Source organism: Corapipo altera, unplaced genomic scaffold (assembly GCF_003945725.1).
Source record: "Corapipo altera isolate COAL_440 unplaced genomic scaffold, ASM394572v1 23b, whole genome shotgun sequence".
NCBI classification, from domain to species: Eukaryota; Metazoa; Chordata; class Aves; order Passeriformes; family Pipridae; genus Corapipo; species Corapipo altera.
Window position 1 is genome coordinate 2,022,895 of NW_020884885.1, and position 26,920 is coordinate 2,049,814.

The 26,920-nt window shown below is 37.3% G+C and overlaps 1 protein-coding gene across 2 annotated transcripts; it reads right to left on the bottom strand.

Moving 5' to 3' along the window:
* Positions 1-7,916: 7,916 nt before the first annotated feature.
* On the bottom strand, positions 7,917-26,722 carry KATNBL1 (katanin regulatory subunit B1 like 1). 2 transcript variants are annotated; one of them, XM_027642343.1, is made up of 10 exons: positions 26,630-26,722; positions 18,371-18,498; positions 17,580-17,620; positions 16,930-17,209; positions 15,500-15,618; positions 15,286-15,336; positions 15,109-15,198; positions 14,464-14,553; positions 13,937-14,030; positions 7,917-12,389 (listed from the first exon to the last, which is right to left on the bottom strand). In XM_027642343.1, the coding sequence occupies exons 2-10, from the start codon at positions 18,482-18,484 to the stop codon at positions 12,357-12,359; spliced, it is 912 nt and encodes a 303-aa protein (XP_027498144.1). In that variant the 5' UTR covers positions 18,485-18,498; positions 26,630-26,722; the 3' UTR covers positions 7,917-12,356. The 2 variants fall into 2 exon arrangements, with proteins under 2 accessions (XP_027498144.1, XP_027498145.1); XM_027642344.1 differs by lacking the exon at positions 26,630-26,722 and adding an exon at positions 26,237-26,396.
* Between the last annotated feature and the right edge of the window lie 198 nt (positions 26,723-26,920).

A 26,920-nucleotide genomic window follows, 5' to 3' on the forward strand; every position in this document is an offset into this window, starting at 1 on the left:
GCTTAGGTGCAGGGAAAAGGAGCATACTTTTCCTGCTGTAAAAATTTCCAGACTCCCTCGTGCAAGCAGAACAAGTATGGGTGTAACACGATGGTAAGCCGGAAGCCAGTTTTACAGTACTATGACTGCATTCCTCATGTGCTCCTGTTCTCTGCAAAGATTTGTCCCTACATCTCTGTTAAGCAGCAATTGTTCAAAAACCATGCAAGCAGCGTGCTTAAGAACTGCAGCATTCATTAAGCTGACTAGTTAAGAAGCTATGTCCCACAGAATGGTGCTACACACGATCTCAGATTCCTGTGTTGTTACTTGTATGGACAGCACCTGTAATCATTCACATGAGGTTAGAATGACGCATCACTGTGATATTTGGTTCCTAAAAAAATAAGCAGTTTAGAGTCCTTACTTTTCAGTATGGAGTCTAATGGTGTGTTATTTTTTTTTTACATCTGGATTCTACTTCCATAATGCCACAAGGTGGCCTCCACATAATACAGCATTATCATCACATCCTTTACAGAAGGACATATGAAAGCATGTTTGTGCTTTACTGCAGTATAGGTAATAGACTACCACAAAACAACATTCCTTTATTTGTATGTCAAGCTCAAATAGTTCACATGCTGTGTAGAATTGGTTCCCAAGAGACAGGAGGTTAAGCAACACAAAGCAGCTGCAAGTGCTGGGGTAGGATGTTCTACCAGAGAGAAGGCTGTTCAGGAACCAAGCAACACACTCACAGAGCAGATCCACAAGTTGTCTGCCCTGCAGAGAGTCTGAGAAATCCTGAATTCGACATGCAAAGCGATGCTCTAATTCAGAGAGCCTTAAGCAGTTGCTTAAATTATGCTACAGTTGCTTCTCTGCTAGGAGAACCTGAAGAAATAAAGGCCAAAAGCAGCAGAGATCCTCCTTCTGGCTGTAATTTTAACTATTTCTGGCCTATCATGAAAGTTGATGCTAGTTTTCTAGGGAGTGAATGACCAAAGACCAAAGATTGATTTGCATAATTTCAAAGCCCATCTTTCCCCACTTTTTTTTTTTTTTTTTTTTTTTGTGGAACAGCTTTATTTTACACAATTTATAGTGGAACTTAGAAGTATAACAATGCGAGGGAAATTGGAATAGCAATTTCTAGATGATATTCTTTTTGGTGTATTAAATATGTTGTTACAAAAACTATTACAATGGGTACCATTACCAAATCTGGATTCAAACTAAATATGAAAGTAGTAAAACCTCTGAACTCGCATTATTTGACAAAGCAAAAGAAACAAAGCTGGGCCTTAAACTCATTTTCTTATTTATAGATAAAATTAGTAGCTCTGGATTCAGTTGGCTATTTCTTGATCTCAGAAATGATTCTGCAGTGTTTTGGGTTTTTTTCTGAAGCTCTAGCTACTCCTACTACTTAACTTCAGCAGTAGCTGTAGAAACTTTCTTTTTTTAAACACATTCTGGCTGTTCTTGAGAAGCTGAGAACTGTAACTGTCCTTGGTTTCAAGTTTCTCTGTACACACCTTTCTTGTACACTGGCATTTGAGATACATAACTGTACATGTGCACAGCTGATACCTGAGTTTACCAGCTGCTACTTCTTTGAAACTCAACACTTAGAAGAATAACAGCTGATAGCTTTTCCTACTGTCTTCTTTCATTGTATTGGTCAGTACTACTTCTGTAACTCTTTTCAAGCTATTATTGAAATAAGGAACTTTTTTTCTTCTACCCTTCAATCTTTGCCTTGTTTATCTGAATGAAATAATTTGGAGGTGCATTACACCTCCATTACACTGTAAATAAGCTAAAGACAGGATTCGTATTTAAAGTGCATTCCTATTTCTGTGGGCCTTTATGCTGAATCAGACTGTGCAAGTAAAGGCATGCCTTGATGAGCCAGAGTTTGTACATCACAGAGAACTGCTCAAATGAACCACTGTGGGGAACTGCACACATTATCTATCATTAATCAATGGCAAACAAGCTAATTTTCTATGCGTTGTTACATTGCTATTCAGTGTGTTAAACAGTCCCATTAAAGAAACGATTAGCAGCTTCGCAATATGCAGTAGTAGTTCCTGTTTGACTCAAATATATGTCAGCCTTAGACTACAGGTAAGTAAGAGTCCTATAGGAGTATAGTGATTATTTCTGTATTATATTAATCTTTCTTTTTTTATTATTTTAATAGTTTAGCCTGAAGCGGGATTTTCTATTTTTCAGATAAGCACCGTGGGGTTAAATGAAATAATTTTTAGATTTAAAATACTAGCTTTGTCATATAAAATATTTGTAATTGCAGCATGACGTGTTGTACTTGCTATATGATTCATGGGTTTGGATGCATATGTTTCCTTCCTCCTTAATTTTTTGAACCATGTAAGAATGGGTTATTTTTCTATGTCTCATATATTTTTGGGAAAAATAATACCATAAGTCACCTTGTAATGCCTTTTCCTCCCCTCTAGCTACTTGCTTTCATTATTTGTAAATGTATTGTAACCATATTTGACAGCAGGCTCCTCTGGGAAGCTCTGTACTGTATAATGGCTAGTAAAATCCAGGGCCCAGTGCAAGTAGTATCTTTGACACAGCTAGCAGAAATCCTGAACTTAATTTTGTGTTTTGGTTTTAGATTTTTATTTTAGGCAAATAAAGTAACTATGACCTACAAAAAGATTATTGCAGGCTTTCATTTATGACTTTCGCTGTTTTCTGCAAGCCTAAAGAATTCAGCTAAGCATCTTAAAAGTGGTGGTCACTACAGGTGACAGAGACTCTGGTGCATAGTTTAGGCTTACTCTTTGCAAGTGTAAAGATATGCTTTTAGTTATTGACACGTTAAAATATTGGGAAGAGGAAGCAAAATCAAATAACTGCCAGGGCTGCTTTGTATTCAAGCAAGAGTTGAGGGGATGGACGGGTGGGATGGAGAGGGAAAGAAACAGTGCATAAACTCTTACAAATATGTTTTACATTGAGCTCCTAAGTAATACCTGTTTAGAAAAGAAGAAATAACCCCTTCAAACAACAAACTAAATAAAAAGTACCAATCTGGTCGTCTCTGAAACTGATAATCTCTTTCTCTATAAAATAATGTGATGCTTGATGAAAAAGCAACTGACTTTTTACTGGCTGCAGCATAGCTACCTGGAATAGGAGCATTCTTCGGCAAGGCCACAGAAAGCTCGAGCTCGGGTGAACCACCAGCAAGTCCCACCGCAGGCTTTTGCACAGCCCATTATCTGGCTGGACAGTCTCTGTGGCAGACAAAACATAGGGAGATTAGAAAGCCTGAGCTTGTGCATTTAACATTAGAAGATTCTCCTTGCATACAAAGCACACAGTGGCATCTTAACCTAGAACAGGCACATACAAGAAAGAAAAGCAGATTCTTTTATAACTGAATCATTGATACAACTTGAGATGAGTTTGGAATATCTCCTAAGGGAAGTTCTGCTACGAAAGAATTCTACTAAGGGTTCAGCAAAAGGGTCTCTTAGCAGAGGCAATGCTTTGTCTGAAGCTCAAACAGAACAGCAGATCAAGGAGCAGTGCTGCAGCTCCACACATGCCACAGCTCTGCATGGCTCACAGCTGGCAGTGCCATGAGGAGAAAAAGCAGTATATGAGACAGTAAATGTGATTGAGGCTCTCCTTAAAGCAGTATTTGCTGTTTATCTTCCTTTTATCTCACCACTAGATGTGGGAGCAAAAGGTACGGCTTGCTGGAGCCATCCGACTCAAATTAGTTCTTCCTCTCACTCAAGTCTCTCATTGATGAGACAGTAAAATTCAATTATACTGCTGCAGTGCCAATTAAAACGACACTTTCCTCAAAAAGTATAATGCTTCTAAACACCAGTGAAGGTATTACTGCAGACCATTAAAATCAGTTCAAGTTCTGAATACATTTCCTGGCCAAAAGACAACTTCAAGTAAGTCTGAAAAATCAGTTAGTTATGCTGAACACCAGGAACATGTGGGCTGCAGTAACTTGGAGACAGAGTAATGAATAGGAACTGCTCTATAAGGTATGAAAAATAGAATAAGCTTAATAAATACTACAAAGCAACCACTGACCAATCCATTTTGACAGGAAAAAGGTATTAATGAGGATACTGAGACCTGTAGATTAACATTTTCTCAATACAAAAGCCTATTACAATCAAGATTTAGATGTGGTGAGTTTATGAATGATGTCTTGCAGTTCCTTTCACATAAGCACAATCCTTGACTGTTTCAACCAGACTGGACTTGAAGGAGTCACCAGGGGCTAAATGCTCATTTTCCAGAGCTCAGAGAGAACTATCAAATGAGGAAACAATATCTGAAGTATGTATGCCAAATCCTGCCTGCAGAAATGCTGAAATACGTTTTGCGGGTCCCCAAGGTAAAAGCTGAAGTTAGCAAGCTGCCAGTTGTGAAAACAGCTCCAGGGGCATTCTCTTATTTACAGCCCTCATGAGTAGTGTGGCTGAGGTCACAAACAAAATATTCAGATACTGTGGAAAGTAAACTAAATCACAATACACTAAAATCCTAAAAAAAAACCCCAAACAATTTGTCATGTCAGACTCTTTGCTCAGACATTCTTATGTCCCCTTTTTAATGACAAATCGGTAGTAGCATTTGTTATCATCTGGCCACAGTGTTACTTTATGCTGGAGACAAGTACATTCTAGTTTGTTGTTTTGGTTTGAGTTTTGGGTTGTTGTTTGTGTCGAGGTTTTTTGAATTTTTTTCTTCTTTCTTGTTTTTAGCTTCAGTAGCAACTTATCTGTTCATCTGGAAAGTAGCTAATCTTCTTTTTGAATCAAGAATTGTGAGATGGAAAGAATCCCTTTAGAGATGTTACGGGATATGCCACCAATTGAAGCACAAATGTATTGGAATGCAGAGGAAAGTGCAAAAGATGATACATCTGCACAGCAATGAGGGCATACATATGCTTACACAGCATTGTGTGAACAAGACATGTCCTCACTCTGCCCAACTCCCTGATTATTTTGTGTTGTCAAAAAACCCTGAAAGACTGAATTTTCATTTTTTGCAAGCTTATAAGAGGCATCAACAAATTTAAAGAATTGTACTCAGAGAGAGAGGTAAGATGGGTGAAGAGGGAAAAAACCCCAATCCAAACCAACAAACCTCTTAGACCTCTAAGCAGCAATCACTAGCCTACCATTTGTAAAGGTTCAGAACTGCAGGCATTTTTAATTAATACTAGTAGAACACTGGTGTTTATGTTCAAAAAAATGTATATACACACACTCTTAATACACCAGCTTCATCTTAAACCTCCTGACTGAAACAGCCATTACATTAGCATGCATCATTATGCTTCTCTAGTGTTAATCTAAAGAGTAAAACCAAGCATTCACAGTTGCCCAGCATAGGGCATAAGACTCTTGAGTTTTCACAGTTCAATGCCACTAAGCTGATAATTTGTTTTGTAGTGAGAACCTGGAAGACTTGAGGTACAAGACACCACTTGGGAAACTAGGTGTGCCAAATATGAAGGCATTTTATTCTCACTTGGATAAGTGACAAGGATGTGGAGCTGGGAATTCAGCCAAGCAGATGTGCCCCAACATGTCAGAGGGGTGGGAAAGCAGCAACTGGGAGGAAACATGACTGCTCTGTGAGCATTAAGTCTTCAGCCTTCCTTTGTGAAGTGCCTCATTGCCGTGGATTAGGCACACAGGACTGGAAAGACTTCCAGTATCATCATACTCCAATCACCCAACAATCACAGGCATCCTTTTCAGGTGATAGGAATTTTTTTACTGTATCTTAAACACTCCCCTAGTTTTATGCAAGTCAATTCCCTACACTGCCAACCGGGAAGACACACATCAGCCACAGTCTGGATTAGAGTTTGCCTGTGTTTGAGCCCTCAATCCCCTTTAATAATTACTGATGCCACCACTCAGAGAGCAGTATTTTTAGAGGTATCCTTGCAGCAGTACTCTATCATCCAATTAAAAGGACATTTAGAAAACTTACTCTTCAGAATTCCCTCTCTGCCCTCTTTATCCAGAAACACCTTAACTGTAACACCTTAAAAAAAAAAAGGAAAAAAAAAAGGCAAATTCATTTTTACTTATAAGTAACAAAAAGGTTCACCACTCATTCTCTCTGATTAAAAAGTCAAGCTTTTAGAGTTACTAAAATACAAGGCTGAGAACAAAACCTGCCCATTAATTCTTTAGTTCTGCTTTGCTTTACTGCCTTACTAATTTGCTTTACTGCTTACTTTACTTGCCTAAACCTTAAAAAGCTGAAAACGAAGTTTTAACACTATTTGTACAATGGTGGTTAATACAGTTTACTATTTTCTGCAGTTGGAACATGAGGTGGCACAGTCATCCAGAGATGAACTAATGCAACAAGGGTTTTTTTCCTTTTCAGTCAGAAACCTAATGTTATTTTAAGCAAACACATAAATGCCTATGCCTTTAAGCTTCAAGACAAAGTACTATTAGCAGACACAGAAAGTATTAAGAGACTTCTGCTCTCCAAACAGAACACACAAAATAGTTCCTTTCTGCATTAATTGTAGCAATTTCATCAGAATGGAAAGAACAGTTTTAGTTTCTCACAGCCAAGACTTGTTAAGACTTCAACTCCTCAATAATCCATCATTCCACTTTTATCTAGACTAAGTAGATAATAGGACAGCTGATTCACATGTGATAAGACAATTCGACAGTAATGAAATGTGCATTGTCCTAACAGCTGCCTGTATTTGTGCAATTTCCCCATTTAAAACCAAACATGCCACAGGCTTCTTGTATGTGGCAATCCTCCTCTGAAAGTGTCTCAAAAATTATTTAACTCTTACAGAAAAGAAGTTTGTTTCATGCAGAAGAGATGTAATGAAAGCCTGTTGTCACAAAGAGAAAAAGACCAGCTATTTTTCTGAAGCTGGAATACTTATTGTCTTAAGTCTTTCAATCCATAGAATATCTGAAATAAGAGTGACAACTGCAAGATCCAAACATAATTCAGGCTTTTCAAAGTGAAGTTCAATAGATTAAATACAACTTGACAAAGAGGCATCAAAGTAAATTACAAGAGTTACCTGAAACTGTCTGCAGGTCACTTTAAAGTATGATACTAGGGTGCATATGTATTTCAACACTTACACCTGTAAGAGCAGGTAGTCTTGGAACGTAATATTATCTTGATATTTAGATTTGGTTTAATTGTTTCACAGTTCACATAATGCTTATGTAAAAAAAAAAAAGTATCAAGGATATGAATAGAATTTCAGTAAAATCCATTGGTTCTGTTTATTTCAAGCCTACACATATAGAAAACATCCTCCTTCCCAAATCCACAGAAAACTATTATTCACAGAACTTTATCAAAACAAGTCAGAAGCGTATTTGTAAAAGCGTTTTATCACATTTTGGCAGCTATCACTTTCCAGAGGGGATTAAAATAGGTTTAAGCATTTAAATTAAGGAATAAGGGAAAAATATAAAGGTGGAAAACATAAACATGGCATCCTTGTATTTTGTTACAGCAGAGCACAGAGACCCCAACAGTTAGTTGCTCATCTACACTTCAGCGCTCAGAGTAATGACTGCCTGAATTGAAGCAGTGTTCCATATAAATCAGAAACAACTATGCAACACATTCAACCTGAAAGTAGCAGATCTCATTTTACAGCAATGTGATCAGCAGCTACAATTTACATAAAGAGATTACAAAAATCCAGTCAGTATGAAAACAAAAATATTCTAGGTCTGCAATAGTTGAAGACTATGTGAGTATTTCTATTTTATCCCTTTAAGGGACAGTGCTACACATCCTGTCTCCCTGACAGCAGGTTAGTCTAGCTAATAAGAATCCAGTTTAGTACTCAATGCAAAAAACCAAGAATAGAAACAATACTGCAGCTATGGTTATTTAGAATGAAAACACTTTATTTTTTTCCGACAAGGTTCAAAGTCAAACTTGCATCTGTGAGTGCCCACTTCAATTAGTAGCTATTAACAAAATTTGTGTGAAAAGTTTTAGAGATGAAAAGTTTTCACAATTGCTTCAAAATAAATCTTGTTAAATAGTTAGCCTCGTGTTTTGTCTAGAGTTCTCATCCTCCCTTCCCCTCTTCTAACAATAGACACTCATAGGATATTTAAACTAGAAGAGGAATAAATAACTTCATTAAGACTTGAAGAACAAATGTGGAAGCAGAAAGAAAAACACTTGCATTTAGTCTCATTCTGAGACACACCAAGCCATTTAACTCATAGAATAGACATAAATTGTTTAAGGAAGGATAATATAAGCATTAAAAACACAAGTATGCTCAATCTATTTCCTCTGTGAATGTTTATCTGTAGCCTACAATGATTACTGTGTGTAGGATAGTAGACTGAAGACAAAAATTAGACTATCCTGTCTGGCTTTTACAAAGGCTATTTAAAATGGCCTCATTTTTTTTGCCTCCTCTAATGCAGCATCAACTCAATATAAAGTTCCTTACATAAGAATCAACTGCTTTCATAAAATTAAACATTTGCATTGTGCAAAGCTGGAATAACTTCACACCAGTAGGATGATTTGCATGGTTTTGTATTCTGAAATAGTTGACTATGAAACACCTGTTTCACTTTGTACCAGAAAACTCAGCACAAAATATAGCTGCAAATCTCCACACTTAGACAGATGTTCAGCCTTCTGTAAAACTGGAAGATCTGGCAAGATGAACTGGCAAAAGCAACCATTTGCTAATTCAAAATGTAAGCTCAGATACTTTCAAGTTTCTACACACAAAAATGTCCACTCATTCAAGAAAAAAAAAGAATCAATACATCACAAATTAGCACTATAGCATCCATCTTCAAAACCTTTCTCTCTTCAATGCAAAATGTGTAAAGACTTCTAACTCCAAACTTGCCTGCTTCAGATGCCAGAAAATGAAAACACAGCCTGCTTTAAGTTATGGTATAATGCAGTGAGGCTGATGTCCCTCTACACAGCGCATGTGTATTTTTTTGTCCTTTCCTATTCCCCCAGCCCCCCTGCACCTCAAGTGTTAAAACTGTGATAACAATAAAGCAGCCTACAGGAAGGGAGAGATCATTTTATTTATATCTCACTGCAGAAGGTAAGCTGCTGGAGGGCTAATGCTAATTTTTTTAATACCAGCAACAATCTGTAAGCACTATTAAGTAGCAGTACCTGTGTGATATGAGTTCTCTTTACTGAGAAATAGGTGTAACTCCTTCAAAACTGAGACATACATAATCATTAAGGCATGCTAACTTCTTATCCAGCTAATTAATGGGGTAGCTTTTTCTATCTCCACTCTTCAGCAAGCTCTAAGCAATACCTAAACTTTGACTCTTAGTTACAAAACACTGGATTTTCTTTTTCCTTAACTCTGCAGAAAGAGAAAGATTGCCAGAAGGATTCTTCACTTTCAGTTTAGGGAATGGGTAAGTCCTGGGTCACACTTCAAATAAGTACTCTTTAAGCAATACAGCCTCAAGTATTTTCAGGGGACATTGAGGCAAAAGACACACTGTTTTTCAAAGATATTAGTTTCATATCAAATAGTATAATATGAAGAACAGCTTTGTGGAGGAATCCTTCATCCTCAAGTAAATACGTGCTTCTGCATCACAAGAACATACAGGAAAAGGATTAATTCTGCTTGATTCTTAAGACATATCCTAGAAACAGCTTTTTCAGAAAGTATGACATGATAGCACTTATGCATATGATAGTTCATAAACTTAATTCTTGGATTCACTGAGACAACTATATGGAATTAATGGAGTTATACAGCTATTAATACATTTTACTCATGTCCTTTGACCAGATATTACACATGTACATTCTCTAACAGCAAAACTGATTCCTAGCCATTTAAGAACTAAAGAGAATACAAGAAGCTGAGCCTAAATATAGTGTGAATAGTTTAAATTAAGATCATGACAGAAAAATAATTTCATAATGGAGACATCGGAGACATCCTGTTCTTACAGTCTAGTAGCTGCCTGAAAACAGTAAGAAAATTCATTTAAAATAAGGCACAGATACTGACAATGTTTAATACTGTATTATTGATGCTGTCAAAATACAACTTTTGGCAGTTAAAAAGAATGCACTATTTTATTAGTAATTTCTCAATAACAATCCTCAAGTCAATCTTACCTTGCCTCTAGAACAAAAGCACCATCCACAGTTATGATTTGGTAACTCCATGACCACATACAAGAATTCATTAAAAGCCCATGTATTTACATCTACAGTCAAGCCAGTTTTTTAAGTACTAGGGTATCCCTTTAATCAATTACAGTTATTACTTCTATTATCAGAAGTAAATGGCCTTGAGTTACTTCATTTTGTCCATTAAAAAAAACACAAGAGAAAAGATCTGAGTTTCCATTACCTTTACAGTATTCTCCTTGAGGAATAATCTAAGAGCTTCAGCAACTGCTACCCAAATTATGAAGCTAGACTCTATGTTACTTTTACATTTAATTGGTCAACAGAACAGTAAAGTAATACAAGAATGTTGTCATACTGTAGTTTCTTTAAATTTTTAATTGACAGCAAGAACATTTGAAAAGTTTTATCTCAAACTCTTTTGAGCATGAAATATCTCTAATGATAACTAGCAAAAATAATTTGGCTGCGTGCATGTCTCCAGATTGTCCCACAAAGTTATCGGGTTTGGGATGTCCCAGAAACTTTTCTCTGTTAACTGACTGCCCTGGGAAGTGCAAAACCTTTGGATGTTCAAATAACCAAAAGCACCAAGTTCTGATGACATATTTCTACTTGGCCGTTAGAAGTCAGCAATAACAATATGTAAACTAAATACAAAATGAACCATTGGGAGGTCTAAAGTTGTTGACTACTACAGGAGTTTAAAATTCATTTATTTAACCTGTAAAGCAAAAACCACTTGGGGCTATCAAAAGACTTTTCTCCTGCACAGCAATAAAAGTGCACATGCTTAATGCTAGGTATGAGAACAACCCTTGTAAGTACTTAGTTTTCTAAGAAAGTAGATTTGGTCATACATACTGTGCATGTATGTCTATGTTTTAAGTAAAGAGCTGGCACTTCGTAAGTTTTATTTGAAAAAGCATTCTTTCTAATCACAAAATTAAAAAAGGCAACAGCAAGCCTAAAATCAAGACTCCCTCAGAGCTATTAAGGTATAGCTTTTAAATTAAAATAGAACAGCATAGCAATATGACAGCAAAAGAACTTATAGCTGTATTCTCAATGCTATTGTTGGTATAAATTTGCCATTACTGATCAGGCTAGAACTTAATTTTGCAAAAGCTCTTTGTCAGTTTCCTAAAGGAGGTAGTATAAAAAGGATGTGATTTGAATAACATGGCCTCACCTGGCTGTAAACATTTCAAACAACAGACATAAATATCTATGATAAAAAGTACTGCGGAACAGATTCTAGAAATTGGTATTTTTTGAACTTGAAAAGAAAAAACAGTAGATATATTTAATATTATTTGCATGTAGTTTAAATGATACAGAACAAGATTACTGTGTTAGAAATCCACATACAATATAAAAACATTTGTTAGACATAAATTCACCATTCTGCTGACATTTGCAATAACTGTTTATCCAAGCTTAACTTCAGGTATTTATAATATTTTTTCATACATGAATCTTTGTATATGTGCAATATTTCATTAACTACACAATGTGAAACCCTGATTTTTGTCATTTTTATCACAATCATGAACATAATAGCTATTTGCATCTTAACACATTGGCTTTTCAAAACACTAGTAATTAAGGCATCTTTGCTGTATAGTTTCTATTTAGTGCAAACAAAAACTGTCTTTAATAATTTGATTAAAACATAGAAGTAACTGAATATCCCAAAGATGGGGTTTTTTTTAATGTAATTGGAAGATAGTTGTGCATTTTGGAGTTCTCTTGTGAAAGAGACATTTAAAAGCTCTTAATGCTGATTGCTTTTGTTGGTTCCTTATAACTGGTTCTGCTGTCTTGCCTTCATGACAGTATAATTCATCTTCTTTTACGCGATGTTGTAGGAAAATACAGTAGCATTTAAATGAATACCTAGTAATTGAGTGAATCCCAAATGCAGCAAAGGCATACAGTTTTCATAGCGCACTTTCACCTCACTGAAGTAAAAGTTGCTCCTACTAGACATTTTTCCACTTCAATGTGAAGTAGATTGCTAGGATTTTGTTAGTGGTTTCATTAAACAGCTTGACAGTTCAGTTCTCTTCTGCCAGTATTTCTCAAAAGGCTTTCTGTACGTATTTCAGGGATACTTTAGGGGATTGTTTCACCACATGAGCACACATAGTTTCTCAATCATGTCAGTGTAGCTGTAATAAATAAGCATTTACATCCTAGAAGGAAAAAAAGAAAAAAAGGAGAAAGACTTTGTCACATTATTTATAGCTGTAATATCAACTCTATGTCTGAAGCGGGGTAACTAATCAGGACCATAACACAAGAATAATTATATTCGGCCAAATTTCAGAATAAGTTATCTTCATGATTACTTTCAATCAATGCTTTCAATGACATTTCTTTATCTACTAAAAAGCCTGCAAGAACAGCAGGATTAGTTTACAAAGCCATCAATTTAGTCTGTTATCCCTCTGCTCCCTGAATACACAGAAATGATAATTGTCATCATATAATCATGTAGTTTAAACATGTCAAGTGTGATATTCCTTCACCCAATCCCTCCAACACTCTTGTACCCAATCCTTCCAACATTCTTGTACTGCTTTTGCTCCTGACTCTCTCAGGTGACCATGGCCACAATCTATCCTGATATGTATTAAGAAGCAGGCAAATGAACATAAGGGGAACCTGAATCCTAGAGAAACAAACTGACACTAGCTGTTATGTCGATCTAGCAAAAGAACTAGGCAGTCAATGTTAGATGCTCTCACAGCTCTACCAGTTGGGAGTTAGAATGCAGTTATTCTGCATCCCTGCTGACAAACTCTGCAGGGAGCTCTTAATTATCCTTGTAGAGATACCAAAACTGAAGTCACGGGTGCACAGCAGCCCCCAGAAAAACAAGATATAACTTACTTGTTTGATACATCAAAATAGACCAATTCTGTAGGCACAGAATTATGGATTCCACAAAACTTCTTAAGACATAAGTAAAAGATGCTAAGTTCTTTTCAAGTTCACTCAAATCCTGCACATAACTAACCAAGTGTCTGCTGTAAGCTCTTTCTCACTTGTCTGTCTCCACCAGGTCCCTCCATGTGGAGAGGTTTTTTGGTCAGCATAACTCTTGGTGCCCAATCTCAGAAAGCCATGTTACTAGAGACGAGAACAAGCAGCAAAACCTGCATCTACCAGACACCCTCATTATATTACTGACACCACAACCTACTGAGAAAGGCAAACAGGGATTTGGCTTAGATAGATCTGCTCTTCTGCTCTCCACAAGCTCACAATTTTCTAAGCATTAGGTCAGCAATAAGCTTTAAAATTTAGTATGTTGTCACTTGCCCTGTCACCTGATGTGCAAGTACTAATGACATTCCTGGGCTAAGATTCTCCATTCTGCCTCACACTTACAACCATGGGTACAACAGATTTCAGAGAAAACATCTGTTTTTTCCACAGTCTACCTACTCATCTGAGCCCTTTTTTACATCAATTTTAAGGTTTATTACTATTAGCTACTTTGTTATTAAGGAGATGCTTCCTCTGTAAAGAACATAAAAAGGATAAAAAACTATACTACTATCATCACAGGGAATCCACTCCAGACTTCTGTAAAAATCATGCAATACGCTTGAGCATTAGTGCAAAATAAGTAAAGGTATTTCTATCCATCCACAGTTTAGCATAAATAAAACAAGAGGAATACTGCCAGTGATACAACTTCGTTTGCTACTGAACACAACTGGAACTGGATTACCTTAGCTATACTACCAGTATATCCTGGAACCATAGTAAGATGATTCTCCTGTTCCCATAAAACACTCAGCTGTTGTTTTAAAATATGAATATTCCTGAAAAAGAATGAACAACACTTTATAACATATGTAGTATATTTCAGCAGTCTTTTTGACTAAAATGCATTAATACTGCATACAGACAGCCTATACAATAGATATTACCACAAGATCTGAAAAATTTTGATCCAACTTCTACAGCATTTGTATAACCCCTGATATGACTATGTTCTACATGTACTAAAACATCGGTAAAAAAAAAACCAACCAAAACAAAACCAAAAACTTGGATGATCCTTAAAGTAAGCTTCCAAACACTATCTGTGTCTTATGAACAAAACTACTTTTAAGTACTTTTAAGCTTTTACTTTCAAATTATGAGTATAATTTTGTCTTTTGTAGGCAAGGCTCCTACTGATCAAAATTAAAACATACTGAGATGAAATAAGCTACAGAAATACATTTAAATATTTCCCAACACTGTACTCACCCATCCTCTGCCTTTTCTGTATGTGCAGATAGTTCTGACCACCATCTTTTAATGACAGCCTGAAGCCAGTTTAAACCAACTATCACATATCTGTAACAACACATTTTACACATTATGCACTTCATCCTCCACATACAGCATCTACAGGTCAGATAGAGTGTCAGGATAAATTGGCAAGCAATTAAGAAAGCAACACACTTGCTGTTCTGGAAGAAGAAAAATCTAAATTGGCAAGTTTAAATACTTGCGTACATTTGCCATTTTTAAGTGGTAAACTGAAGTTCTTGTTGAAAAAGTAGAAATTTCTCAGGTATTTTGCCTGAAAACTCTGCCTTGATTTTATGTCATCAAGCATACTAAATCCTTAGTGCTATTCTGTTTCACTGTTTAGGATAAATAAATCTGCATAAGGGCAAAACCAGTCCTCTCCCCCAAGTCCTTGACCTTGCAGAAAAGTTTTTGCACCTCTAGTTTGTTAAAGACTCAGAGGAAAGCTCCCCCTCAGGTAGGCATTCCTGAGAAAGGCAGAGCTGGGAGAAGAGGCAGAGGGAAAAAGAGTCAGAGGACTAAAACCCATTAATTTCCAGGGCTCTGCATAGCCAGGAAGTAATAAGTGTTTTGAAAACTTCCAGAATTGATACTTACTCTTCGTATTTGCTTTTAAGCAGAGATTTCACTAAAGGCAAAAGATCTACACAGCAGCCAACTGAAACATATGCTTTTTCTTCCTGTAAACTTCAAAAACAAGATGTTTCAGAAGTGTTTGAACTCCAATGTTATAGGAGATTCTAATCCCCCACTTTTTTTTTTGTTTGTTTGTACCTGTTTGTAAGAACAGGAAGGCAGTCTACTACTACTCCAAGATCTTGTATCCTAGAAACATTAAGAATAAAATCAGAAATGTTACCAAAGTATATGCTTCCACTATGATTTAAAAAGTATAACAAAGTTACAACACTTAAGGAACTGCTGAAAATACTGCAGCATATTTGGGATTGCTATTATTTTAAGAATATAAAAGAGACACTTATTTTACCTCACTAAGTAGGCTACCAGTTCACTTATACTCCTCCTTCTCCAGAAGGTTAAAGCTACATTCAGCCTCAGATTCCTGCTGAAAAGAACTTGAGCCATAGTTTCATGGTCCTGAGAAACCTGTGTTTTTGAAAATATAAAAGAAGTTTGCCACAAGTTAAGTAGCCAGGAATAACACAATAAACTGCTCTACTATAGTAATCTAGTATATGAAAATATACTTTTCTACTGGTATGCTGATGAGTTTGTTTTAGAAATGTAGCTGACAATGGCCTTAAATCCACAAATTTCCCTTAGAAGAGGACAAAAATATTAAACCTACTTTACGCCAAAGCTATAAGAATTAGATACCACCTAAAGAGAGGTATCTAATAATTAAATAGAGCACCCATGAGCATCAAACTGTAATTCTTATGAACTCTGACAACTTTTACTCAATTTTGACACAATTTAGACACAAATAATTACATGTTCCAAATTCTGACAGAAAAGCTTAATTTCTGAAAAAAGCTTGTTCTCTGAATGAAGTTCAGGCATTTTATTAAATAGACCTTGGATTGGAATGAACACTGCAGAGCCACACACATCTCTCAAACCAGTTAAGTAGTCATCTGTGTTCACTGATCTGGTCCTTAGTTTCTCAGAGAATGTATCTTCCCCAGTATCCATTTCTTTACCTTTCTTTCTGCAACCTCTTTAACTGTAGCTATTCTGCTGCTCCTTTCCTGAAACTATAAAATTTAACAGTGCAGGATGCCACATTCTTGCACCTTCAGTCCACCAGACTTTCAAGGTTCTCTTCATAGAAGCCCAAACTTACAGCACCATGAAAACACAGCACGGTGATAGTCTTTGATCTTATCTTCCCTGCCATGCCTCAGGGACTTAAATGGCCTTCACTGTCACAAAACCCATTTCATTTAAATGTATGACCTTTTAGCCAGATTCAGGAGCTCTCAGCATCTACTGCATTTCCTCAAGCAATCTTAACAGGAAATACAGCCTTACAAAAACACCTAAGTTAGTTTCACACACACAAAATTGATACTGCTATTGAAAATTGTCCAAGCCTACCTCACCAGTTTATTCCCATTGATACACTTTCACATTCTATAAACATGTACATGGCCATATGTTCAGTCAGATCATGAAACCTAACCAAGTCAAAACAATGTTTTCCTTTGCTGCTGGTACAGTTTTAACCCAGTCTAGTCTGTCAGATCTGAGCTTCTGACATGACACAAACATGGGGAAAACTGGCAGGACTATTACTGTTGACAACTGTATCACCATAAACTGACAGATAGTGATTGTAAATCACAAGACCTGAAATTCAAAGAATTGAGGAAAATTAATCTATATGAAAACTTTCACAGTTAACTACCAGGAACACTTTTATTTTAAACAAAAGTTTCTTCAAATGTTACTTACCTCTGAAAAAAATCCACTGTATTTAGATGAGGGGCCTTCTGTTTGAGATGAGCCAGAGTCACTAGAATTTAGCAAGTGAGTACGACTGTTGTGAAGTTTTGCTGGCAGATTCCCTGCACAAGCCAGTTCATTTTCTTTATTTGCCATGTCACAGCCCCTAGATTTAGGGCACAGTTTCTTTCTGTAACAAGGCTTTGGAGTATAACAATGAACTTTTCTTTTACAATATATCACTTTGAAAAGAGAGAAGGGACTGGTCACCGTTTTTCCAACCGTTATTCTGCAATAACAAAGCAGTATTTTAGTGAAGGTTGCTCTAAACCTAATCAATACTTTACATTATTAAGTTAAAATATATAATTATAAATTCAGTAGTCAACTTCCAGGTTATTGAAAACTTTTTTTTCCCCAATATATACTTTCATGACATTTGGGTTATCAGAAGAAATGTCACCAACATTCTTCTCTGTTTTTATTAATGCAGAGACCTATTATTATGGAAGGGAACACAAGAACCAAGAATTGTCAGTAAAATCAAGACTTATCTTCCATTTGTGTCTGCTTTGGTGTTTTAATCAATTTCAACTGCTTCTTCCTCCCTACCACCATTGTACTCGAAACTCAGATACTACAGAGCACAGCCCTCCTACCTGTTTGTGTATGAAGCCAGTTGTTTTGGAGATTTCTTACCCTGGGAGAAAGGAAACAGAGAAGAAAAAAGCTTTATTAATAAAAAAGGCCCAAACACTCCCATTTATACTTTTTAACATTAACAGTAACATTTACATTGTGCACATCAGCAAAACAATGTTATGATCTTTTTTGTTAACACATAGAGGATATTGGCATCTTCACCACTGTTTGAAGAGATCTCACAGTGAGTTTACCTCCCTAGTGCTTCCTCTTTACTCCACTGCCTTACTCTTCAGCCAGTAACACAGGTAAGAGGTTATGAAAACTGGTTTTGAATAGCAAGAATTCAGTGAAAATATATGTGTTACCAGACAATGTGGTAGATCAAGCTGTATGATTATAAGACAACAGATCCATTTCAATGCAGGTGCTTCACCTACTCCACCTCTTACTTGTACCATAGAGCTCTCTTGGCAAGAGAGAACTTTTTCATGACAGAATTCTTGTATTTAAACATTCTTGGCTAGATTGCAGAAAAACAGGTATGAATAAAACCATATCAGTACCTACTGCTCACCTGGACAACACAATGCACTTATGAGTGCAGCCACTGCCTGTGTCTATTGTAATGCATAGTTTTCATAATGTAATTGCTGTCTAAGCTAAAGCTCTACTATCTGAACATGAAGTGCCTAGTAGTGCTGTGCTTCTAGTTTTAGACTGCTCAGAACTACAGACCTGTCTGAATGTTTACTTCAGTTTCATCAGGGGACATAAAAAAACCCAACAAACACTACAACCAGCTCACCTCCTTCATGATCTTTTTAGTGGAAGAAGAGATTCCTTTTCTGCGGAGATCAATGGGATGACCTTCGATATGCAATACTTTCTGGTTTTTAACATTGTGAGCTTCAGATGCCATAATCTCTCAAATCCCTGTTCTCAAGGGAAAGATATTTAGTTATATTTTAGTTATATTTTCTAAAACATGCAGTCAACTTTCTTCAAATGCAGCTGGCAAAACTAAGTAAAAGAACTCAATTATTTGCAAGATCTTCCACCATATAAATAACCCAAGACATCATCATTTAGCAAACGTTAGCTGGAGGTCTTATCATTAGTAACATGGTGATTAGCATTTCATAATCCCTATTTACCTTTAAAAAAAAAAACAAAAAAGGACACAAACCCAAAATCACCCCAAGAAACAGAGATCTTGTTTTCAGACTAGCTTTGTGTACACTTGCACTGAGGGGTGCCATACGAGCAAGAATTCAAGAAAAGAATAAGGTAATTTATGAGACTCTTTCCTCATACTATGAATTTCATCTGTTGCCTAGAGAAAAATAACTAGTCCCACAACTGCTTCCAAGAGAGAAAGGCACCTAAAAAAATAATTACTTTTTTTCAGGAAGAAGGCAAACTTCCTCAAAATAGCAAAGGTTAAAAAAAATGGAAGTAAAAGATCTTCCCCTTAATTTATTGGCAAATGCACTCCTGTCCATTTTTTTCAATGTATGACTTTGGTTATTTTCCATACTAAACCCCATTATTCTATGTCTAAAGTACTTCGTCTTTGGGAGTATGCAAATATTTTTATAAGAAGCAAGACCAAGATTGAGACACTTGTACATATGATTTTGCATTTTTGGAAGTGATAAGAAAATTCATTGCTTGAGACTGGATTCAACTACTATGTCATCATGGAGCATTATTCTTAAAGTGTTTTAGCAAGACATTCTACCCTATTTTTAAAAGACAACGACTTTCCCTAATATTATTGGTTTTTTCCCTAATATTTCTGGGTTTTTTCCCCTAAAAGGTAAAACTCTGGTCCCAACATGAGTGCTCTAATCTCTTCCCTCCTCTTTTAGCAACAGCCCTATCCTTTTTCTTCTATGTAGCAGATTTAACCCACATTAAGAACTTCAGTATTTAAAACACTAAGACACTGAGCGCTGAAAAAGCCAGATGGCAAACAGCTTATTAGCCATGAAGATCCTTCCATACGGCATCTAAAGGCCATCAAATAAAGTAAGCAGGTGGCAGGCTCAAAACAAGACAGAAGTTGTACTTTAAACATAAGGCATATTAAAATCCATATTGTAAGGTACAGTGGAAGCAAAAAAAAAGAATTCTTCAAATGTTTCAATTTTCTTTAGAAGAGGATCAGTACTAAAGATCTCATTTGAGATCTCTCTCAAAAAAGGGAAGATTTACTGACAGAATCCCTTACCCTGTAAGATGGGACCATGGAGCCCTCAGACTACAGCAAGCATTGCAAATGGTAGCATTATTTAGGACAAGACCTATAACAGTTGGTGGTCAGTACTTTTCCAGATATAAGGCTGGCTTAACACTGGTTCAATAACTTGACTCTTTTCCACCCTATGGGATGGTTATAACAGAATAGTTATCACAGTTAGTTCTCTACACTTCCAATTCCTACTTCTTCCACACCAAGCCTATAAATAAATACTAAAAAAGGGTTTTCCCCCCCCTTGAAATTTAGAAAAAAACCCCAACAAACCAAACAACTTCTCCTCTGCTTATGGTTAAAACCATTTGGACTCAAAATGGGCTGTATATTAAAATCTGAACTTTGACCACAACACAAAGGCATATGCTGAGCAACTGAACTTTTGAAGAAAATTCCAACCCAACAATCCTAAAATCCAAACAAATCAAGGCTTATATTCAGGCCTATGATGAAAGCAGAAAGGTAGGAGAACTTGGAAAGATCTTGGTATTTTTTTTCATCCTCTTTTTGACAGTAAAGCTGAGGATAAAGCAATAAACTCCAAAAGAATAGGGAGGACAACCTGCAACCACCAGAGCTAACCCCCACAGGATCATCTCATCAGAAGCTAAAAGAAGCCATAATCTCTGTACCTGAAGAATAATTTTTCTGACTACTCCCTTAACACACTACCAGCTTACAATCCTTCATGCCTAACACTGACCTCTCCTTCCTCTTTCTCACTAAGCAGTATGCAGGAATCTGATCGCCAATAAAAGGACAGCACTGTATAACTAGAATGCCCTTTACTTAATAGAAGTGTAAAATATCAGGTTAGAAAAAAATGTCTTACTGAGGAAATTCAATTAGCATGTCAGTATTTAATATTGGGCTTTAAAGAGCCTAAAGCAACATCTCAAAATATCTGAACTGGAGAGAAAGGACCCTAGAGGGGAAGAAGTTCCCTACCAAAAGTTGCACGCGTCCAAGAAGAAAAACTAAGAGAACTACACTCTTCGACAAATGTGATCTAAAAACATATTACTCTCCAGCCTTCCAGTTGAAACAGGAAGACACAACAGAACTATCAATTCTTTCCTTAAAGACTGGTAACAGAAATCCAAAAAAAGGCCAAGAGACAATCAAATATAAAGGTACATCTGATGAAGCAAAGTAGAATTCTTATGTATATAGGAGAGGTTTCCACAGTTTAACCTGCTTTGTGGGGGTCTCAGATCATGCAGAACCATCCGTGAATACATAAGCAGTAATGAAATAGCTGTGTTATTAGGCAAGGTGCAGAACTTCTCCCTTGGAGCTGACAAAGCACCTAAAGAAATCACGTTGAAAATATAGTCAGTATTTAAAGACAGCCTCAAGGAAGATCCAGACTGACATCTCTGTTGTGCTAATTAGTAAAAATTAGTCAAGAATAGACTTAGTGGACACAACCAAATAATACACTGGGAAAGATTTAACCTGGCTGTCACGAAGGCAACAAAGCCTGGAGATGAGGAGGCTCTGGGGTGACCTCATTGGGGCTACAAGAGAGCTGGAGAAGGACTTTTTACAAGGGCATTTAGTGATAGGCCAAGGAGGAACAGCTTCAAACTGAAAGAGGGTAGGTTTAGATTGGATATTAGCACAAAATTCTTTACTGTGAGAGTGGTAAGGCACTGGAACAGGTTTCCTAGAGAAGTGGTGGATGGAAGTGTACAAGGCTCGGTTAGATGGGGCTTTGAGCAACCTGGTTGAGTGGAAGGTGTCCCTGGCCATGGCAGGGGAACTGAAACTAGATGATCTTTAAGGTCCCTTCTAACCCAAATCATTATATAGTCCTCTCCTCCAAAACTAATGGAATTGATTATCAAGAGTACGTGGTAGTACAACATGGATAAAGGACAGCTGAATGATAGAGACTACTTGGAGTTTCCAAAAAGATTCCACAAGTCCCTCACTTAAATTTTGAGGAAACTGTGCTTCCAAGTCATAAGGGGGAAAGTTTTAGCATGGAGCAATACTTAAGGAACTGCTGAAGTGGCTTCCACACTGCAGAAAGTCACCTCCAAATGCCTACAGAAAATCTGTATTGGTTTATGCTCTTCAATATATTCATAAGTTACATCACAAAGGGGATTAGTAGTTAATTGATGAAGACTGTTGACAATACAAGGTCACACCACACTGTGAGTATGTGGGCTAATTGAAGAATTAGAGGACTGTGATGTACAATAAGCAGAAGCAATGATTACAGATTAATATAAAGCAAAGCATTGTGTGTCTGCAGGCATGAGGAAATTCTGGGTTCCTACACAGAATCACAGGCTCTGAGCTAATAACTGTCACCCACAAGATATGGATACATGGCTGTTTAATTTAGATCATTTGGACTGCTCAGCCCTCCATATGGATCAATAAATAGTTAAAAAAATAAACAAAACAGTGACAGTGTATAGAACCAATTTGTGCCTGTGTTTGAAATACTGAGTGCAGGTTTAGTTCTCTTTCCTTAAAAAGAAAACAAAAAAAACCCCAACCTCCAAAAATAAAAAAACTTCTTCGTAAAATAAAAAAGAGCTCAGACAAAGGCAAGTTAAAAAAGGTATGGAAAAACTTTCATAAAATCGACAACTGAATAGATCAGCCTTTTTAACGTGGAATGGAGGCTACTTATACTTGGTGGAGGCTACTTATAGTTGAAAGGGGAAATAAGACAACAAACTACAAAATTAATGGCTCAGAGAAGTTGCATGGAGATTGTTCACTGTCTTGTCCAATATAAGAATAAAGGGTCAAAAGACAATAGCTGAAGATTGGTTCAAAACTAATAAAAGAGGGCAGCTCTTTGTGCAAATTATAATCAAGTTGAACTTGCCACAGGATACCGTGGACCCAAATGTTTACGTGGGTTCCAGGACAGACCCTGCAAATTCATAAAAAGAAGAAATAGACTGAAAGTGATTAAATTCAGATACACAAACCAGGCAGTCCAGCCAGAGCAGAACATAAGTGGAAGAATTCAGTATATACAAATCCAACACTGCTATAACAAACTTAGTCGATATCTTAAGAAACCAGCTTCCAAAAGCTTAGTAACACCTAACAAAATGCAAGCTGGCTGGCAATTAAAAAGACGAATGCTACAGGATGAAAGACAATTTACAGGGCTCTTCACAACTTTCCTTTCCTATCTATCACCAGATATCATCTAGGGATAGCTAATTAGACACTACAGCCCTCAGTTATTCTGGATATATACAGAGGGTGTTTAAACTGACATTAGATACCAATTTGTACAGAGTCAAAAAACATATACCTTAATGTTTTTAATTTTTGACTTTACCCTTGTGATGAGCACGGCTAATGGTATTTGTTCAAGACAATCTGTTATATCACCTCACCAAGGCCAATGCAAGTGTTCTGCTTTATAAAACTTTTTAAACTAAGGACAGAATGTATGTTCCTTCAGCTCTGCCTCAATCTATCGTACAGTCCTAAATTGTTTTACAACTATAACACACCAGACTGCAAATGTGAACAGAGATGGACAATTTCATTAAGATAATAGGTTCAAATTACACCAATTTCCCCCATCACATAGATGATTTCTCATAGTAGATGACGACCTTCCCTTCTCCCCCTTTTGTTCTCCTCAATTTTCATAAAGCACAAGGACTAGAGTAATAGCAGCCATATATCCTGATAGGTAAGCTGATTTGTTTCTACAGTCAACGGACGTGTGCAAAGTTTTCTTGATGGTTCTTCTGCTACTTTCTGATCTCTCCCAGATGCAATAAAACTCTTCAAGCCATACCAGAATCGAGCAAAGAAAGTCAGCACTAACAGGCTTTCTAGTGCATATCTATCTAAGGCAAGTATTAACAACTCTGCCACTCCCTCCTATCCTATGTTCTGGGCATGGCCCCCAGAGAGGGACAAACTCTTCTTGGCACGTTATGTAATCTACACAAGTACTAACATAACATTATTTTCTTACAGAACATAGACTGGAGTACTTTGCATGGCGGCAAAGAAAACATAAAATAGCTGGATATCTTAAGTCATCAGCAATATCCTTTAAAACCAACATTCTTCCATCCTATTCTTTGACCACATTCTTAGTAGCTATTTCTTCCTGTAGCATTCCATGTACACTGGCCATTGCAAATGTTCCTGTAATTCTCCCCCACTCCTTATTAACTCAAGTTCAAGGGTGACAATATTAAACTCAGATGAAAGAGTAAATTAATTGTGACTCCAAAGGAGGGGAGTTCATTCTTCGAAAACATCCCAATGAGGTATTCATCAGGGAACCAGTAATGGTCAACTAATTCCTCTGGTCATTATCACAAGAAACCTCTAACAATAGTTATTTCAAATTTACTTCCAAAAGGGTAATTTGTCTACAAAAAAAAATTAGCACTATCTTATGATGTAGAAGTGATTTTGTAAGCCTGGCATAATTTAATTTCATTTTACTTCTGAAAAATGTTACAGAATTCATCCATAACATTCTGTTTTGGAAGGTTTCCACATCCTTTGAATATGAAACAGGTTTTTTTTCAAATTCCTTTTTTAGTAATTTATGTACTGACAGTTCGCCAGGTGTTAAATACTGAATTTTCTTAAAAAAAGAAAGCAGAGTTCAAGATTGTAAGGAGTATGTTACCGCAAAATTTTTCTGCAACACTATAAAAAGTGCCTTATAGGCCAGCAGGACAAAGTTTTTTAATGTGCAATACCTGTCAGGTCATCTGCTCCAGTTTAAACTTTCTTGTGTTGATAAAAATCACAGCAATTTTGTTAAATATGCAATAAAGACAAAGATTAATTGAGTAACTAATTAAGGTAAGTTAGCTTATACCTAAGGTTTAGGCTCATTTTTCTCTTACATGTACAATTTATCTGTGGCCCACTGACAGCCATAATGAACCTCCAAAAATGACCAGAAGTTTGTTCAAGTTGAGCGAGGGTGAACGCAGGTGTGCATTAGCTCTCCTTGTGGAGATAACCCAGGAGTCTAATAACGGAACTTTATTCACCTTCTCTAAAAAAAAAAAAAAAAGTCAAACAATACCCAGTTTTCTGCATCTGAAGGTACCATTTACAGATATTTTAAGCTGCCATAAAGTAACAGTAGCTGTCAGTGGTTTAGTTCTTTCTGAAGTCATCCTTCAGTAATGAAAAGATACCTTCATCTGTTCATTTTCAGTTACGAACAGTCTACGTATAATAAGGTTGATACATAGAATATAAGTTTCCAATACACTGAAGGTCCCATATTAATATTTTTACAGAAGCTTTAAGAAACTACTTATAAATATAGTTGTTGTTTTTTTTTTTTAAATTCATTGCTCAATCCAAAGAGTTTAAAAAAAAACTGCAACAAGATTTTTGAATTCAAACCCAGAGAAAGACATATTCAAAAACCTCTCAAGGTCCACTTAGTGGAGGCATCCCCACTACATCCCCACCTGAATGAACAGTCTATGACTCCATTTCACATGAGTTTTCATGTTGCCATCAAATACACTTCTATTTGTGACTACAATCCGTTTATAATATTTTAAAAACTTTCTTAATTAATAGACAAGTTCATTACCCTGGGACCAACACACAGTTAAAATTAGAAAAAAAAAAGCTTATTTAAATTATTACAATGAAAATAGATTGAAAAGAAAACATTCAAAATTGAGTAAGAGAATATACATACACACTACTATATAATAATACATATGTATTGGAATACTCATGTATATGTGTTTTAGTATACACATATAAAATACCTTAATATTATTTTAATATATTACAATGAAACCCTGAGTTATAAAGTTGAGGAATTCAAATAAATGGTAATTTGAGTTTAATGAAATAACTTCATAGAAATTTTAATCAAAACTATTATAAGTTTTGATTAAAACGTCTAAAAACTGTTAATAAGAAATCAAAGTGACACCTTTTGACAAGAACAAGATGTTCTTTCCAATCAACAAGGCCAAAGAAGCACTAGAGTGCCTTCTGTCATGCTTTAATTTTACTAAACAGGGGTAACTATCCTTTTTTAGAATTTATTTCTCTGATTTCAGCCAGAGAATAGTACAGAGAAGAAAGCGGGAAAAGCAAAATTCATGTTTCAAGAAGAGATGGAAGAAAGCTTCAAAGCAGAGCATGTTTCAAAACTAGAAACAACAGGTACCTAAAACTATCTCCAAATCTCTCTCCTTAATAAATCTCCCTGTTCAAAACGTCATTTAGATCTGCATGCCAAACTACTCCAGCACAACACTGAAAAAAAATAAATTTAAAGGCTTTTGAACAAAGTAATTAATGGAGGATCTGATCTTCTAGAACCGAAGATTCCCCCCGCGCCCCCTCCCCCCTTTCCTCCTTGGAATCTGTCACACCCAAGAAATTAAATCCGTCAGCAGGCCTTACACCCAGCTTGTTGTCTTCCCTTTCTCTGCAGCACGGGAGGTTTCCTCGCCCTCCTGGCACGTATCTGCCTCTGTACACGCCTGTTCCGTGCTGGGGCTCATGGCCCCATCTTAGAGAACGCCCAAAGTGCCAGATCTCGCTCGCGGAAGCTGGGGGCACCGCACAGGGCTGGGCAGGGGCCGCCGAGAAGCGGGACGGAGCGGGACGGAGCGGGACGGAGCGGGACGGAGCGGGACGGAGCGGGACGGATCTATCGGCGTCCCCGCCGCCGGCCCGCCCGCCCGGCGCGGCGCTTGTGAGCCGCACCTGTGTCCGGCGAGGCACAGCGCGGCCCCGCCACGCTCCAGAAGGCCGGCGGCCCCGGGAACCTTCGCGCTCCCTCGCCTCACTCACCCGCTGCTCATGGTCCCGGGCCGGGCCGCGGGCGGGGCGGCGGGATCGGCGGGATCGCTGGGATCGGCGGGATCGCTACTGCCGGGGCCCGGCGCCCCGAGCCTGCGCCATTCAAACGCCGCCGCGGTGCATGCCGGGCCGCGCGCGCCGCCCCGCGCGACACCGCCGCGCCCCCTGGCGGTCGCCGCGGCAGGTGCCGCGCGCCACCCGCGGCCTGCTCCGCCGCGAGACAGCCCGGGAATGGCGAGGAATCTGTGGGTTCCTGTGTTCTGTCAGGAACCTCGCAACCCC

Bases quoted from the DNA above. Each gene is read 5' to 3' on its own strand.
- KATNBL1 (XM_027642343.1), bottom strand. From the start codon at position 18,484: ATGGCATCTGAAGCTCACAATGTTAAAAACCAGAAAGTATTGCATATC. The intron at 15,619-16,929 runs GTAAGTAACATT...TCAAAAACACAG, and splicing joins ACAGTGGATTTTTTTCAGAG to GTTTCTCAGGACCATGAAAC. The intron at 14,554-15,108 runs GTAAGTATCAAT...GTGTTGTTACAG, and splicing joins CTTAAAAGCAAATACGAAGA to ATATGTGATAGTTGGTTTAA.